The 16,723-nt window shown below is 36.3% G+C and overlaps 2 protein-coding genes across 2 annotated transcripts; one reads left to right on the plus strand and one right to left on the minus strand.

The window, feature by feature from the left end:
• Positions 5,599-10,316, plus strand: LOC109224315 (plasminogen activator inhibitor 1 RNA-binding protein-like). The gene is made up of 7 exons (XM_019388904.1): positions 5,599-6,063; positions 6,987-7,290; positions 7,386-7,451; positions 7,556-7,688; positions 8,352-8,504; positions 8,598-8,651; positions 9,912-10,316. Exons 1-7 carry the CDS (start codon positions 5,886-5,888, stop codon positions 10,104-10,106), a joined length of 1,083 nt encoding a protein of 360 aa, XP_019244449.1. The 5' UTR covers positions 5,599-5,885; the 3' UTR covers positions 10,107-10,316.
• On the minus strand, positions 11,348-15,164 carry LOC109224320 (ras-related protein RIC1-like). Its single transcript, XM_019388910.1, has 8 exons — positions 14,997-15,164; positions 13,600-13,672; positions 12,985-13,032; positions 12,804-12,851; positions 12,619-12,690; positions 12,345-12,500; positions 12,160-12,263; positions 11,348-11,704 (listed from the first exon to the last, which is right to left on the minus strand). The coding sequence occupies exons 1-8, from the start codon at positions 15,008-15,010 to the stop codon at positions 11,608-11,610; spliced, it is 612 nt and encodes a 203-aa protein (XP_019244455.1). The 5' UTR covers positions 15,011-15,164; the 3' UTR covers positions 11,348-11,607.

The following is a 16,723-nucleotide window of genomic DNA, read 5'->3' on the forward strand; positions in this document are numbered from 1 at the left end:
TTTTTTGTATAATGACATTATGAACGTTGAGTTTATAAAGAGATGCAAGATAAGATACAACAACATAGCATATTTTTATTTTATATAATATAGTATTTATAACTACAAATGCTATAGAACTAATTACACTATATTCATTCAGAAAATGTTGAATTCAACCATATATTGTATCAATTTACTAATATTTATTTTCATCATTCAACATATATTGAGTTTAGTTTAACCTCCATTGCTATTTTTTTCAATAATATGCGTATATATTTTACATTGATAAACGTGATATACACGTGCAACGCACATACACTAAAACTAGTATATATATATATCATACTTTTTTGGGCCTTAAATAGTTGGGGGCCTAAGGCTAGGACTTGCCCTACACAATATCTGCCCTTGTTTGCACTATCTATTTAAATATGTGTGTTCAAGAAAAAGAAAAAAAATTATGTATGCACTTCGGGTACGATTTGGTATGCAAGTGCTCACTGTTGTTACAACAATAATATATCCAGTGTAATTTCACATAATGTATACGCAGACCATACCCCTATTGTAGAGGTAGAGAGGTCAATTGCTCGGAGAAAATGGGCATGGCCATTTACAATGTTACAATTTAAAAAGTATCTTTTTTAGATCTCTTATGTGTAAACGATAGATCTCTTATATGTAAAAGTGTAACGATCCGACCGGTCGTTTTGAGTTTTAGCATTTTGTTCAGTGATTCTAGGTCTTAGTGGCTTCATAATGTGTATTATGACTTGCGTGTACGGTTGGATTCGATTTTTCGGACATTTCGGGATTGAATTAGATAAGTGATTCTCATTTTAGAAACTTCAGCTGAAAACATCGACTGATGTTTGACTTTTGCAAAAACAACCCCGGAATGGTATTTTGATGGTTCTGGTAGGTTCGTATCGTGATTTTGGACTTGGGTGTATGCCCAAAATTGAATTGGAGGTTCCTAGGTTGATTTGACTTGTTTTGTCGAAAGTTAGCAATTTGAAGGTTTAGAAATTCCTTAGGTTTGAGCATGGTTTGACTTTATGGATATCGGGTTCGGAATTTAGTTATGGTTTGACTTTATGGATATGGGGTTCGGAATTTAGTTTCGGGACTTGGGATAGGTCCAATTTATTGTTTGAAACTTGTGTGCAATATTTGGCATAATTCCGAATTGATTTGATGGGAAACGGACGCGCGGTTGTATTTTTAGAAGTTCTTGAGTTTCATGTATTTTGGAGGCCCGATTAATGATTTCAGATGTTATTTTGATGGTTTTATCGCGCGAGCGAGTTTATGTTATGTTTTTAGACTTGTATTGATGTTTGGTGTGGAGCCCCAAGGGCTCGGGTGAGTTTCGGGCGCGTTTCGAAGTGCTTGGAGGAGTTCTAGCTTTTGGTGGTTTCTGCACAGATGCTTCGGGTCTCGCATTTGCGAGGTGGGACATTGCTTTTGCGACATAGACCAGGAACTGTTGGGTTCGCATTTGCGATGGGGTCTAGGCTAGGCAGTGATCGCAATTGCGATCATTTGGTCGCTTGCGAAATGTGTCAGCCTTCGCATTTGCGATGATAGTGTCGCATTGCGACATTACCGGGGTTGTGATGGATGCTGCTTGTGCGATCATTCTTCACATTTGTGGGGTTCCTATTTGAATTGAACCCCATGTCGCATTTACGATACCTGCACCTGAACATAAGGGATGGAAGTTGGGATTTTGGCCTCATTTTTCATATCTAAGAACCCTAGACTCGGTAAAAGGCAATTTTGAGGAGGGATTTTTATCTACAAGCCTTGGGTAAATGATTCTAATCAATTTCCAACTATATTTCATGATTATATATAAGATTTAACATCAAATTCATGAGAATCGATGAGTAATTTTGTCTATGTTTTGAAAAATAAAAATTTGGCATTTGAGAATTGAAATAGACTCGGATTTTGAAATAAAACACATATATGGACTCGTGGGATTATGAGTAGTCAAGATCTTCCCGGGTTTTGACCAGGCAAGCCCTTGTTGGCTTTTGTTGCCTTTTTGGGAATAGTATGAAGATCATAGCTTTACTTATTGAAACTTGTTTTCATGCATTATTTGATGTTTTCAGTTGATTTTGGTTACATTTGAGCCGAGCGGAGGTGAATTGTAAAAGAAGCTATATTTTACTGTTGTTTGGGCCTATTTGATATAACTATCTTGCCTAACCTCGTGTGCGGGAACTACCCCCTAGGTATTGGTATGATTGTATTGTTTGTATTATGTGGAAGACATGTACACGAGGTGCTGAGTGTGTACATGGGCTACATGTGATATTTTGACTAGTGTAGACTTCTAGACTTCTTCCATGCGCTTAATTGAACTTGTTATAACATGTTATATTCTTTTTTTTATTGAATTTACTCTCACATACTCTAATTGAAGTTGTTAGTCTACGTTCAATCTTTTATTGACAAATTTACTCTCATATGCTTAATTGAAATCGTTGATCTTTCATTGTTACGTTATCTCTTCCATAAATAATTTATTCCTTTTTGAAGTCGTTGCTATATGTTATCTATCTCATTGTTGAGTTATTCTTATTTGAATTCATTATTACTTGTTAGGTCTTTCATTGTTGAGCTTATTCTCCTGTTTCATTGTGTGTCGTAATTCTCGTATTGATTTACTTGCCGTACCCTCGTGTTATTGTTGTTATCGTTGTACTTAGTGTTATTGAGTCATGGGCTATGCGTGGTTGTGATATTAGTATTGTTATTATGGAAGTGTTACGGCATATGGGCACATGTGGTGCGAGTTAATATGTTTTAGGCACACATGAGATTGTTGAGCGAATTGTCGGGGTGTTTGCACGTGAGTGGTTCGTGCTATTGTTATTATTGATATTTGCACATACGGCGTGACAAGGCGAGATAATTATTAATGCGCATGTGGCGAGACAAGGTGGGTATTTACTCTACTGTTGCACACGCGTCGAGACAAGGTAGGCTATGTCGGGGATGAATTGTGATGGCTTGGGAGCATTGTCTTTGATCATATTTGTGTGGTGCTGTGACCATCTTGTGTGCGTCATGCATAATGCAGGTTTTATTGTGTTGTTTCTAATGTCGATCCTTGATCTTACTTGTTGACTCGAGTTGTGATAGTACACTTGCACAAGCATACATCGTAATCTGTCACCTGTATCAGTCCATAAGTATAATTCTCGATGTCGACTGATCATGTACATGTATTCTTGTATATCTGCCTTCTATGCAGGGACTGAATTATTGGCACGTGAGTTGTCCGTGCAGATATAAGACATAGTTACTATTGGCACGCGAGTTGTTCGTGCATATATGAGACCTTGTTATTGTTGGCACATGAGTTGTCACTACGGGTATGAGGTTACTGTTAATAGAATTAGCACGTGAGTTATCCGTGCAGTTGTGATTTATAAAGTGGGCACAAGATGCCGTGTGATTATGATTTGTGAGTTGGGATTTGTGAAATGGTGGTATTTCGGTATGATTCTTGTTGTACAATTTATGTTGAAAGCTTGATTAGTTGAACGATTGTGGTTCTTATTTTCCTTACTTCCTTCCATTCGCGTTTTGATTGTACTTGGTTACATGTTGTCTTTACTGCATGTACTCCCTTACTGATATTTGTTGCTTTGCTACCGTTGTTAGTCTTGTATGGATAAATTGCATAATTGTCCTTTAACTGCATATCAATATTTTGTACAGGTTCCATGTCTAATAGGTGTCTTGACCTGACATCGTCACTATTATACCGAGGTTAGGCTTGATACTTATTGGGCACCGCTGTATTGTACTCATGCTAAGCTTGCTGCACATTTTTTTTGCAGATCCAGGTACCTCGGAGTATGTCGGTCGTTGGTTAGCTGATTGTGAGCTGCCGTGGAGACTTCAAGGTATACCAGCTATCCCGTTCGCATGCCTCAGAGTCACCTTCTATTGTTTTCTTTACCGCTGTTTATTTCTATTTCGGAACAATTTGTACTTAGAGATTCTTCTAGTGCACTCAATAGAGCTTATGACTTGTACTACCAATTTTGGGATATTGAACATCTATTGCTGGTTGTGGGCTATGTATAGAAATTTCTGGTTCATGTTTAGTAGTTGATTGCTTTAAATCTGTTAATATCTCGGTACGTGTTAGACTTACCTAGTCTTAGAGACTAGGCGCTATCACGACTAGGAGGGATTTTGGATCATGACAAAAATTAAATTTCGCATGTATAAAAAAAAGATAGGGTCACAAAACTAAAAACAAAGTAAATATCTCATGTATAAAAAAAAAGACGAGGTCATAAAATTAAACAAGTTTATAATTAAAGACTCACAAAAACATTTGATCCCTAGAGCTATTAATTCATAAAATTATATTAATGTCAACGAAAGTTGGTTGGGCTATTTGTAACGCGCGGGTTAAAGATTATGCCATATATTTTACTAGTGCAATTATGAATACATGGGATTGGTTAAGCTGAGACACATATACAACACCCTTGCATAGTTGCAAGAATATTAGCGGTCGTTTGGTAGGATCGGGGGCGGATCTACATGCTGATTTTGGGTGCTCAATCACCCATTATCTTTGACAAGATTTAGTAAATTTGTATAGGTAATTATAAAAATATTTAGATAAATATTGATTGAGCACCCATAACTAAACTCTTTTTTCCTCATCTTTCAAATTTTTTATAGTGAGCACCCACGACTTTAAAATCCTGGATCCGCCACTGGGTAGGATGCATTAGAGACAATAATGTATGCATTAGATTTTGATATTGCTAATGCCTTGTTTGATACACTTTTTCAACATATGTGTTACTATTACAAGTATTAGTTATACAACATATTTGGTATTATCCCATGTAAAACGAATACATAGCAAACCATGGTATTAGCAATACCAAGGCTATTAATGCATGCATTATCATTGTTTAAGATAAAATTGTCCTCATAATTACTTAAAGCTGAATAATACGGAGGGCATTTTTGTATATAACTAATTTTCTTAAAAGTTATGCAATCCATTCTAATTTTCAATACACCACACCAAACATTGGATAAGAAATAATTTTTGCATAACTAATATGTTATTTGGATTGGCTTTTAAAAAGTAGCTTATAAGCTAAAAGCCATACCAACTTATGACTTTTGGCTTATTTTTATATTTTTCATGTCTCAAAGTAAGTGCTTTTAAGCACTTTTTATCATTGCCAAACACCACAAAAACTAGAAAAATGCTTAAAAGCCAACAAGCACTTAAAATAAGTCAATCCAAACACCTTATAATACTTGCATTACTAATCTCTACATTACTAATACACCTTATTCAACATTATTTATATATACCCTATCAAACGATCCCTTATTGTAACACTTTATATTACTATTTTAGGGATCCTATATGCACCACTTTTATAGTTAGAGAACTATTAGCGTACCTCAGTATTCTCCAGGGATCATTTGGAATAAAGGCTAAAACTTAAGGGACCATTCTAGACTTTTTTCTCGACGGCCACAACACCAGTAAAGAAATGTATAAAATAAATAAATAAATAAATAAAAAGCACACGAGCTCCATAGAACATGTACGATAAGTCCGGGATTTTTACAGATTAGGTTCTCTGACTCCTCTCTCTCTCTCTCTTTCTCTCTCTCACACACACACACACTCACTCTCCCTCCCTCGTGTATTACACTCAGCATTGCGGCTAGGGTTTCGCCAAATATCTTTTTCACAAGTTATCTTAGTGTTTCTGTCTGTTCTTTACAACTGATTTATGATAATGGATATACAGATGAATTAAGTTTTTTCGAGGGATTTTAGACTTATAAAAAACTTTAGGGTTTTTTGTAATTGTTGCTTGAAAATGGCGGATTTGAACCCATTTGATTTGCTGGGTGATGATGACAACGATGACCCGTCTAAGCTGATTGCTATTCAGCAGCAAAAACTTGATACCGCTAAGAAACCCTCTGCTCCGGCGGCGGCGTCTAAGAAACAGCTGGCTAAGCTCCCCACTAAGCCTCCTCCCCCGGCCCAGGCTGGTGAGCGTCACCTCAGTTTATTATGTTCTCATATTTTGTATATTAACTAAAAGTAGAGAAAGGTATTAGTATTTCGATCATGTTAGCGTGATTAACTTTTTGGATGTTGATTTCAACGCCTAATTAATTAATATGACACCAACTTGGTGTATTGCTTATGCAATACTAACATTGACTTATCAAAACGGAAGTAGTCATGACCTGCATAGACCTTTAAATATAACAGTCTATACGTGTGACACCATACTGATTAGAAGTGCTAAAAGGGACTAGGTTTATTTAAAATCACATGAGGAATTGTCTAGAAGAAACTCCATTCTCTCAGGATTGATGTGGGCTCAACTAAGTGTATGAGAGATTCGAAGCATAGTACTCGTGTAGATGATACCAGCTATTTAAGATTCATGCTTAGTTCTTGTTGTTGTTTACACCTACATTAGGTCGAGGTAAGAACAAGTAAGATAGAATCCCTAAGTTTCCTTCAATTTCTTAGCAGTATCAGCATGAAATTGGGTTGAATACAGTGGAATATATAGAGGATTCATATCATTCACCCCAACTATTTTGGGATTGAGGTATTGACCCAAAAAGAAAAGGAACTGGTTTGAGAATGAGGCATAGTTTATTGATAAAAAAAGAATCAGTTGTTTATATATACATACTTTTTTATATTCCACACAAGGTGTCTGACGGTGACCAGTTCTCTGTTATTCTATTTCCTTATTCTCATAGTTTTTGCTTGTTGCGTATATCACTTATGTCTCAAGAGCGTTTCCAACCTGACTGGTCACTTGAATAATGATATGGATGAATTACTTTTTGTTTATGTCTTTTGATATAGTCATTGCACTTATGGTTCTTTTCCTCTTTTTCTTTTGCAAGTATTCAGAATTACTTATTGCTTCCCTGTTTCAACTGTGTAGTCAGGGAGGCAAAAACAGAGGTTGGACGTGGAGGAGGTAGAGGTGGTGGACGTGGTTACAGCCGTGGTCGTGGTGGAGGTGGGTTTAATAGGGAAGCATCCAACAACGAGAATTTTTCTCGAAACAGAGAATTTTCTGGTGGTATAGCTGCACCTGAAGATGTGGAAGGAGGAAGACCCTATGAAAGGCGTGGCGGTTATGGTGGACCCCATGGTGGTCGACGAGGCGGTTTTAGTAATGGAGAATTTCCTGAGGGAGACCGACCTCGTAGGATATTTGAGCGCCGCAGTGGTACCAGCGGCGGGTAGATACTTCTTTCTTGTCTGTGTTACCATCGCCTTTTATTGCTGTATTTGTAAAGCTTTCTTAAATCTTACTTATCTTTCACTATATGAGCAGAGGTGAGATAAAGCGTGAAGGAGTTGGCCGAGGAAATTGGGGAACTCAAGCAGATGAAGTTACTCAGTGAGTTTTACCTTCCTACATAGTCCTAAGCAGACTAGTTTGAACATCATGGCACATTCTATCTATTGAATATGGTGTTGATTTGTCTGTGTTGTGTATTACAGGATGACTGATGAAGTTGCTAATGAAGGCGAGAAAAATCTGAATGTGGAGAAACCCTCCGCAGAGGGAGAAGCAGGAGACAACAAGAAGGAACATCCAGCTGCTGAAGCTGAGGACAAGGAGCCTGAAAATAAGGTGAACCTTCTGTAACACACTCAACACAGTATTGATAGGACCTTGACGATCCCTGTGTTCCCTTGTTTGTTGAGACATGTTCTGCTCTGCTCTATAAACAGATGCTTAAGAGAGCTTGAGCAGTCAGAATTTAACTCCTTCCTTTTTGATGGCTTCTTGCTCAATTGGAGTATGCTAAATCAATTGGGTGTTTAGTGTATGCTATGACATGCACTTCTCCGACATTGCTGATCCAGTTGCTCTTTAATTAAAAGGTTTCTGAATTGACATGGTTTTTGCTTCATATATTGTTTCACTTAATTTTAATTATTTTATCTATATATTGTTGTTTGTTTCTTTAATATAAAAAATTACAATGCTCATCTGTGTTATGAGTTATTTTTTCTGCAGTACTGTATATATTAAATTCTTTTCCTTTGAACATAAATGCCTCCGCTGCAGAGTACGTCTTTTTTATGTATTTCGCTTTTTACAACATTGGCCGTAAAGGTAGAAGCAGAGGTTTCATCAGTAGTAGAAGCTTTCCAGGTGTTGTGCTTGCTGTGGTAGAACTAGTACTTAATACATGGTGGAGTCGCAGGCGATAGTTTTTTTATAAGGAGTTGCAGGCGATAGTTAATAGGTGTTACATGTGAATGTAATTCATGTTCCTTGAATGAATAGGAGATGACCCTTGAAGAGTACGAGAAGTTGCTAGAAGAAAAGCGGCAGGCTTTGCAGGCACTTAAAACTGAGGAAAGGAAGGTCGACACCAAAGAATTTGAATCCATGCAACAGCTTTCAAAGAAATCCAGTGATGATATCTTCATCAAATTGGTGAAATTCTCGAGACATTATGTCCTTTACTCATGCTTGATGCTAGTTATCTTTAAAGCATCTCTTGAAATACTTCTATGCCATGATTTTTAGGGCCCCAAGGATAAGAGAAGAGAGTCTGCTGAGAAGGAAGAGAAGGCAAAGAAGGTACTTATTCGGCATATGCATTCTTTCCTGACACTTGTTAAACCAGCAAATGCTTTTCTTACGCTGCTCAATATTGATTTACCAAGCTTTATGAACAATGCGTCCAGTCTGTTGCAATTGTTATATGAACAATGCATCCAATCTGTTCTAGTTGTTATTCTTGCTATACACCACAGCAGGTATTTCTACTTTTCTGGATGCTGTTGCATGTGTGTCGATGAAAATGGTATCATGTAACAACATTGTTGTAGAGGGAATATTTAAGTTGTATTTCTTTTACAGTCGGGCCTTGGTTTCTTTCAGATTTTTCTGGTAATTGTGTTAGATAGTTATGTGTTAACAGTGCTAGTCCCATATGTTGTAGGAGTAGAATATGTCATAGTCCCATTTGTAGTTGGAGTAGAATATGCATTATATAGGGCTCATTATATCATTGTTAAAAAAAGAGATTTTTCTCCCGTGCAATTTCACATGGTATCAAAGTTTCAGTGAGAAAATTATTGCCATGCGTCATTCCAGCGATATCCGAGAAGAAAGATCTCATCGCTGTGCAATTTTTCAGCAACTTCGTCTTGTTCCCAGGGTTCATCACTGCTACATGTGCATATATCAATACCACCCTCAGATCCGAAACCCTTGTGCGACCAAACCCCAGAAATCCCAGTCCCATCAGAACAAAAAAGTAAGTTATTGTGCATCTTTCCGGTTGACGACTCAAGGTTGGTTTGCGCTATCTCCTCATCGCGACCTTTCGGCTAACAACAACCTGGTTTTGTTGTTTAGGGGGAGTCTAGCGGCCTTGTATGTAGAATGATCAGCTTGCAGATATTTTTACCAAGTCCCTCACTGGTCCTCGTATTAGTTACATATGCAATAGGCTTGGTGCATATGATTTGTATGCACCGGCTTGAGGGGGAGTGTTTGATAGTTATGCGTAAATAGTCCTAGTCCCATATGTAGTAGGAGTAGTATATGTCCTAGTCCCATATGTAGTAGGAGTAGAATATGTATTATATATAGGGCTCATTGTATCATAGTTAAAAAAATAGAATTTTCTCCCGTGCAATCTAACAAATTGTTTTAGACTTACCAACATATAGTAATTATTATTATAGTACCATGCTACTATTTTTACAATAAAACTCCATTGCTCACTCTTATACATGTGCATGGACAGGCTGGAGGTGATTGAGATGAGGTGTCAAATCAGCAGAAATAAGAATCATCTAATCTTTTTTTCTTCTTTTTCTCTGGCTTTAGGCAGTCAGCATTAATGAGTTTCTGAAGCCTGCTGAGGGTGAGAGGTATTATGCACCTGGTGGTCGAGGCCGAGGAGGTCGTGGCCGTGGTTCTAGAGGTTATGGTGGAGGTTACGGTGGAGCCAACACTACGAGCAATGTGGAAGCCCCTCCTATTGAAGATCCGGGTCACTTCCCTACATTGGGTGGCAAGTGATGCTTTAATAGTGCTTTGTCCCACGTCCAAGAGGCAAATTGACAGAAAAATAATGGAGTGAAAGGGTCAATGTTTCTGATGGCCTTCAATGTAAATTTCCTTCCCTCATGCCATACCCTCTGTAGTTTTTTTCTTCATGTGATGTGTTACTTTTCTGATATACTGGGGTATATGAAGCACATTAATTTATGCACGAGCTTTTTCTCCGCAGTTCCGTTCTAATATTTTGTGTGGCATTCTCATTGACAAAGATGGCAGGGTACTCGTGTTCTGATTAGGGACAAACACCTTTACAATTGACATTATTTGTGTTGGGAAGTCATAAAAGTTTAATAGCCGTGACACTAATGAGTAACAGTGGGGGCGACAGGTTGGTGCAAATCCGTGGTGAGGTTATTTGACTTCTCATGTTTTGTCCATCCTCATATTTTTTTTAAAAATCTAATCACCCTGGTTTTCACCTCCTGTGTGTTGTAGGGTTTGGCATCGACTCCTTTTTGTTTATTAGAATCAAAAAAAGATTACAATAAGGAGGGGACCTTATCTGTGTCCGAAACTGACCAAAGCTGTGATAGCACCAAAGAGTTTATATAAGTTCATCCTCTTAATGAATCTCAGGAATTGTTAAAAAAAGGAATTTATCACTTGTCCTTTTCATCTAATGAAGTGTTCACGCTATTTCCTTTACAAGGTCCAATGTTCTTACACTTTATGGACCTGCTCTGCCGGTCTTCCATCATTCTGCGACACTACTTTGGCAAAAAGATTGTATATTATGGCTCAATAGAAGCAACAAAGTGAAGAAAGAGCGCGAACACCTTCATTATGAGAAGCAACTTGACTAACTATTTTGGCCCGTTAATTTCTTCATATGCATAACTAGAACAATTTAGATCGTGTACTCCTATAACATAGTAAAAAAAATAAAAGGTGCTCCGGAAGGCGGTATAAGGCAATTGCATGTACTCTATCCCTATAAGCATAGATTGCCAAATTCTCCAGTGCAAAACAAATTAGCTTAGGCGCTAACACACTGTTCTCATACTGTTGAACTATGAGAAATATATTTAGACATATATATTGAGAAGAAGATCATGCCGATCGAGCAGACCTTTGAGCTTAGCACATTTTTGTGGCAGGCGAAGTGCTGTCCCTTTGGGGACATCCGATGACAAAAAGGATCTTAGTCACTAGACGTTCGAGAGCGTATTCATCTTCACCAGTGTATCTTTCTGTTGAACTATGAGAAATATATTTAGATATATTGTCAAGCTGAAGCAGGGCTAAGTGTCAAAGTTCAACAATCATTATGTTCACAATCATTTGTACGCTTCAATTAAAAAATCTTTTTAATCAAGAAATAAGAAGATATATCTAGCTGTAAGCATTTAGCAGGACAAGTCCACAAGGGTAAACATTAATGGTGATTAGTGAGATTACAGTAGACATGTCACGGATGAGCCAACAAGCAAATAGCGGACATTCTCTTGTAGTCAAGGACTCAAGATGAGCAGCAGCCACTATTCTGAGCAACAGGCTGTCCACGAATATTTACAGTTGGAGGCTTGGCAGCATTTGTGGCTGGTTGGCTTGCCATACTGCAGTCAGGAGAGCAAAAGAGAATGAAATAATGGAAATTGAGAGAAGCAACACATGCCAGCTCATATCATAAATGTAAATAAAAAGATCATTTGGAGGACATTTTATACAAGGGATGAGGTCAAAACCAAACAAGTTACTATATCTTTCATTTAGATTTTTTCCTTTTGGCTTGTGTAAATGTGATATTGCACGAAATGATTCATGACCATGTTTAAATCCATTTTAAGGCATCAAATAGGATCCTAACTGCAAGATGATTACATTTACCATCTGAAATATCTCCCAAATTTTGTACCAACCATAATGTCATAAAAGGAAGTGATAAAAATATATAAGTATCTGTCTCCCAGAAAATAGAAGTAATTGAATCTTATCAAAGATCAGGTCGCAACTTGGGAAGGCTATACAAGACACCTTTGATTAGCACTATTTAAAGAGGATACACTTTTACCTATTCTTGATAGCAGAAGTCATAGCCATGAAAGCCTGTTCTACGTTACTAGCATCTTTCGCACTGGTCTCCAAGAATGGAATACCAGTTTCATCAGCAAAGGCCTAAGAATAAATTTAAGTAGATCAGTTTGTTTTCCATTTAAGGACAAAGGATGATTAAATATCTGCAAGAAGATGATTCACCTTAGCCGTTTCATATGACACAACTCTATTAGCTGCAAGGTCAGATTTGTTCCCAACAAGAATCTTGTTAACATTTGGGGTAGCATAACGATCAATTTCATTCAGCCACTGCTTCACATTATTGAAGCTCTCCTGATCCGTCACATCATAGACAATCTACCATAGAGGCCATCCAAAGAAAATGTCAAAAGGTACAGAAAGCAGTTGACATTAGACTCTACAGATAACTAGTTGCTATTTACATTTTCTTAAGAAAAGTAAGGCAACTACTCACTATTATGCCATGGGCTCCACGATAGTAGCTGCTAGTGATAGTCCTAAAACGCTCTTGTCCAGCAGTATCCCACTAAACAGTGTCAAAACAGAAAACACCAATATCTTGATTTCATGAAAAGTTCACAGCACATCGAATATCTGTAACATGAAAGGCCTGAAGCAGAAGTGCGGGTGAAGTCTTACAATCTGAAGCTTAATGGTCTTCCCATCTTGCTCCACTGTCCGGATTTTCTACATGAAAATATTTGAACAGTTGGTAAGATCAGTAATAACATAAAAGTAGAGTGCTCTGGCTGAAAAAGATCACAGAAGATTCCAACTGTATGTAAAATTGAGTAGCTCATAAACAATTAAAGTATCTTACAAAATCAACTCCAATTGTGCTTATGTAGCTCTCCTGATATGTGTCATCCTGATGGTAAAAAGCGATAAAATAGTCAGCCAACATTTTCAGAATAAAATTTTTAACCACATTGAACTATAATCTGATAACTTTTCAGCAGGGTGAGAATCTCTGAGTTGAACTATAATCTGATAAACTTTTCAGCAGGTTGAGAGTCTCTGAGTTCACGATCAAGAATCTCTAACAATGAAAGCGATGCAACCAGCAATAGGTTCATAATTAATCATCCAGATGATTACAGTGTGAAAAATAAACTTCGTGTAAAAGAAGAGTCTCAAATATCATGGCAGATGTAGTTTTTTATGAGTAGGTGATTCAAAATTTCATAAAAAGCAATAGAACAACTCCACCAGGGCAGTAGACTCTACTAGCTGGAAAATTCAGGACTATTCAAGATAAATAATTCATTCCAAGTGGAGAATGGAACTGAAAAATGAAGATATGGAGAATCCATGGCTGATGCTCCATAAATCCTCCATTTGTTTAGTCAATCAGGAATTTAGTAGGTACGTTCAGACAGGTAAAAGCAGACTAGAAAAAAGTCAGTATAGACAATTCCAAGATTTGAAAACTTACAGCAAATCTTAAAAGGAGACATGACTTCCCAACACCAGAATCACCGATAAGCAGAAGTTTGAACAGGTAGTCACTGCCGGAAAGCACAACCAATATAATTATAATATACACCCATTAGCTGGCAGATGTTAAAAGTTGTATACTTAGGCACTACCTGGAATGAAAAAGCTAAATCACTAATAGAAACAAGCGCTAACATCAATATCAGAGAAGTTTGTTATCTTGCTATATATGCGTAATTTAGCAACATCTACTGGTCACTTTGGGATTAAATTTGATACTCCTACTTGATTTGGCTATAAAAATATGGAAGGGCAGAAGTTTAACATTTACATATCATTCCCTATATGTTCAAACTTACTATACTTTTTAGTAAATATTATTTCACATATTTATCAACACACCAAGACAAAGTAGTCTTTACATTATAGAAATCATCATGCACTGTTGGATGATGCAGTCTAAGTATGGTTAGATTGATACGTACGATAGAATTTGAGGAAGAGATTGTCTAAGGATTGTACCCTATTTGATAGGCTAAAGAGACAAACATGAGATAATTGACCTACACATAATCCTAGTTATCTAGAACATCTCTACACCCAAGTAAGACCAACAAATATCAACCTAATTACTAAAAAAAATTGACTTAGGAGGTTACTAGTTGGACCTTGTGCAAGCATGTGAAAGAAATATTACACCAAGGAATTTCAAACGATCTGAGATAACAATGAAAGCAATGTTGTCAATGACAAAAAATAGGAAGTGCCAAGTGCCTACAGGAATTTAAAAGCAAACCACAACTGAAGTGCGCACTTTATGAAGAAAGGCGCATATGGAAAAAAAGGTATATGCAAGGCAAGAAAAAAAAAATAGTAGCTGTAAATGTTAATCAACAACACAAACTGCAATTACATGGACTTACTGAAAAAACTGCAATTGAGTGAAATGTATGAAGCAAAAACCTTCTTCACCAAGTTCAAAAACCATTTACAATCTCTAATTTAAATATAAAAGATACAGTTTTGAGTTTCGAATTTAACTGGCGACTAGTCTTTTTCATACTTTTAAAGTTTCTAATCTACCATTTCCTGAAAATAACTTCTATTTTTTGGACCAATTGAAAAGAAATAAGTTATTAAGCTTAAAGTTGATTTTAATCTTCTCAAACGACGTTCGATTGTTGATTTTAATGAATTAGGGATTATAGGTGAAATCCACAACTGCGATAAACATTAAGGATGTTTTGACAAAATCCACAATTAAACGAATAAGTATTGAAACGAAAAGAACTAGAAAAGGAAATTGAATGACAGAAACTAATATGAAGAGATAGTTCAATCCGTCACCAACAAAATATTGCAAAATAAGAAAAGGAATATGCCGACGGAACTTACTATTCTGAATTCATAGCTATTAAAAGCAGACGGAAGTCGCCGGAATATTGAGAGATCTACCGGCGAGAATTGTACGGAATCTGATTCTTCGCGGCAGAATTCAGATGCAAAAACGTTGAAAGAGGCTGTGGGAGAGAGAAAGAGACCCTGCAATGAAGACACGTAAAAGGAGAAAATGACAAAAATGGTCCTTTATGTTTGGGAAGGTCTAAAGTAGTCCCTTAAATATACATTTAAATAGTTTTAGTTCATTAAATTTATCAAATTGAGCAATTTTGGCCTCTATTAAATATTTAACAAACTAAACTATGGTAGTTAAATTAATGGGAACTGGAAAAAACATTTGAAGGTGCATATTTTGAAGTTTTTGCTGGTTTTGTCTATTTCTAATGTCTGGTGAAGTTTTTGAGGTTATTTAGTTTGGGTCTTTAATATTAGAATATTTGATATTCCGATTTTTGATGTATAATTGTAATTTTTTGGTAAAAAAAAGTTCTTCCAATATCAATTAAATCTAACAAAATAGACAAAAACCAAACGTGCTTATTTTTGACAAACTTGGTAAGGGGCTATTTTTGTTATTTTCTCTAAAAGAAAGCATTGATACTTGATGAGCAGATTAATTAATTACATTGTTAGCTCTCTATTTACTTAATTAATTACACAGTAAAGCTAGCCATTTTAAAAGATGGCTAGCTTTACTGTTTCTCGTTGATTAGTTTGTCATAATTCCTCATAACTAGTTTGGAAGTAAGATGTGATTATTATTTTCTCATCCCGCATATCATTTTAATAAAATAATAAGTCATATCATGAGCATGAAATTGAGTTGTTAATAGATAAAAGACAAAATCAACGTTTAAGCCTAATATTGATGACAATATGAAATTTACTGATACGCCAGCTAACAACATCAATTTGTATACTACATAATTTTAAATTTAATCAATTCAGAAAAGGAAGACTCTAGAAAATTTGATCAGGAGACAAAAATTAAAGAACACAATTCGTAATATTAATATACAATTCACCAACATGTACTTTGTTTTCCAGTATTTGTTGGGAAATGTCATTAATCCACTATCAGATACATAAATTTAATTCGAGGATTTAAGATATATGTATTGACAGTTTAACAAAGTTTTTCACCAAATATAAACTTAACCTGTCATATGCAGCTAATGGTGGCAATTCTGTGGTTTCGTTTCCATTTCACCAATTTATGGGATGGTATTTCTCTAGATAACTTTTCCTTCTAACTCTTTCAGCTCTCAGTTTGAGAACCTAACATGTCTAAGATTGTTTGATACAATAAGAACTCTGAAGTTCATGAAGCTTGAGAATTCAGTGTAAATAGTCCAGGATAAAGGAAGACTAGATTTTTTTTTTTTTTTTTTGTGGAGAAAATTTGATCACCAAGACACAAATTAAGAGAGGGTGAAAATAGTTTGCTTTATTTCTTAGGAAAAAAAAAATTTAGACTGCGTATTAAGGATTGTTTCTGCCTGGGGAGGTAGCAGGTATTACATAGAATTAATCAAAGTGCGTGCAAGTAGGAAAAATATGCGTGTCAAGGATTAGGTCTCAGGTTCAAATCCTAGCGGAGACAAAAATATTAGGTGATTTTTTCTCATCTATCTAAGCCTTGGTTGATAGAGTTATCAGGTACCTGTTACTAGTGGGAGGTAGCAGGTACCTGTGGAATTAATTAAGGTGGGAGCAAGCTT

Source organism: Nicotiana attenuata, chromosome 1, assembly GCF_001879085.1.
Source record: "Nicotiana attenuata strain UT chromosome 1, NIATTr2, whole genome shotgun sequence".
NCBI lineage: Eukaryota > Viridiplantae > Streptophyta > Magnoliopsida > Solanales > Solanaceae > Nicotiana > Nicotiana attenuata.

Bases quoted from the DNA above. Each gene is read 5' to 3' on its own strand.
- LOC109224320 (XM_019388910.1), bottom strand. The intron at 13,033-13,599 runs GTAAGTTTTCAA...TTTTACCATCAG, and splicing joins GTCTCCTTTTAAGATTTGCT to GATGACACATATCAGGAGAG. The intron at 12,264-12,344 runs GTGAATCATCTT...ATTTATTCTTAG, and splicing joins TGTCATATGAAACGGCTAAG to GCCTTTGCTGATGAAACTGG.
- LOC109224315 (XM_019388904.1), top strand. From the start codon at position 5,886: ATGGCGGATTTGAACCCATTTGATTTGCTGGGTGATGATGACAACGAT. The intron at 8,505-8,597 runs GTGAAATTCTCG...CATGATTTTTAG, and splicing joins ATGATATCTTCATCAAATTG to GGCCCCAAGGATAAGAGAAG. The intron at 8,652-9,911 runs GTACTTATTCGG...CTCTGGCTTTAG, and splicing joins AGGAAGAGAAGGCAAAGAAG to GCAGTCAGCATTAATGAGTT.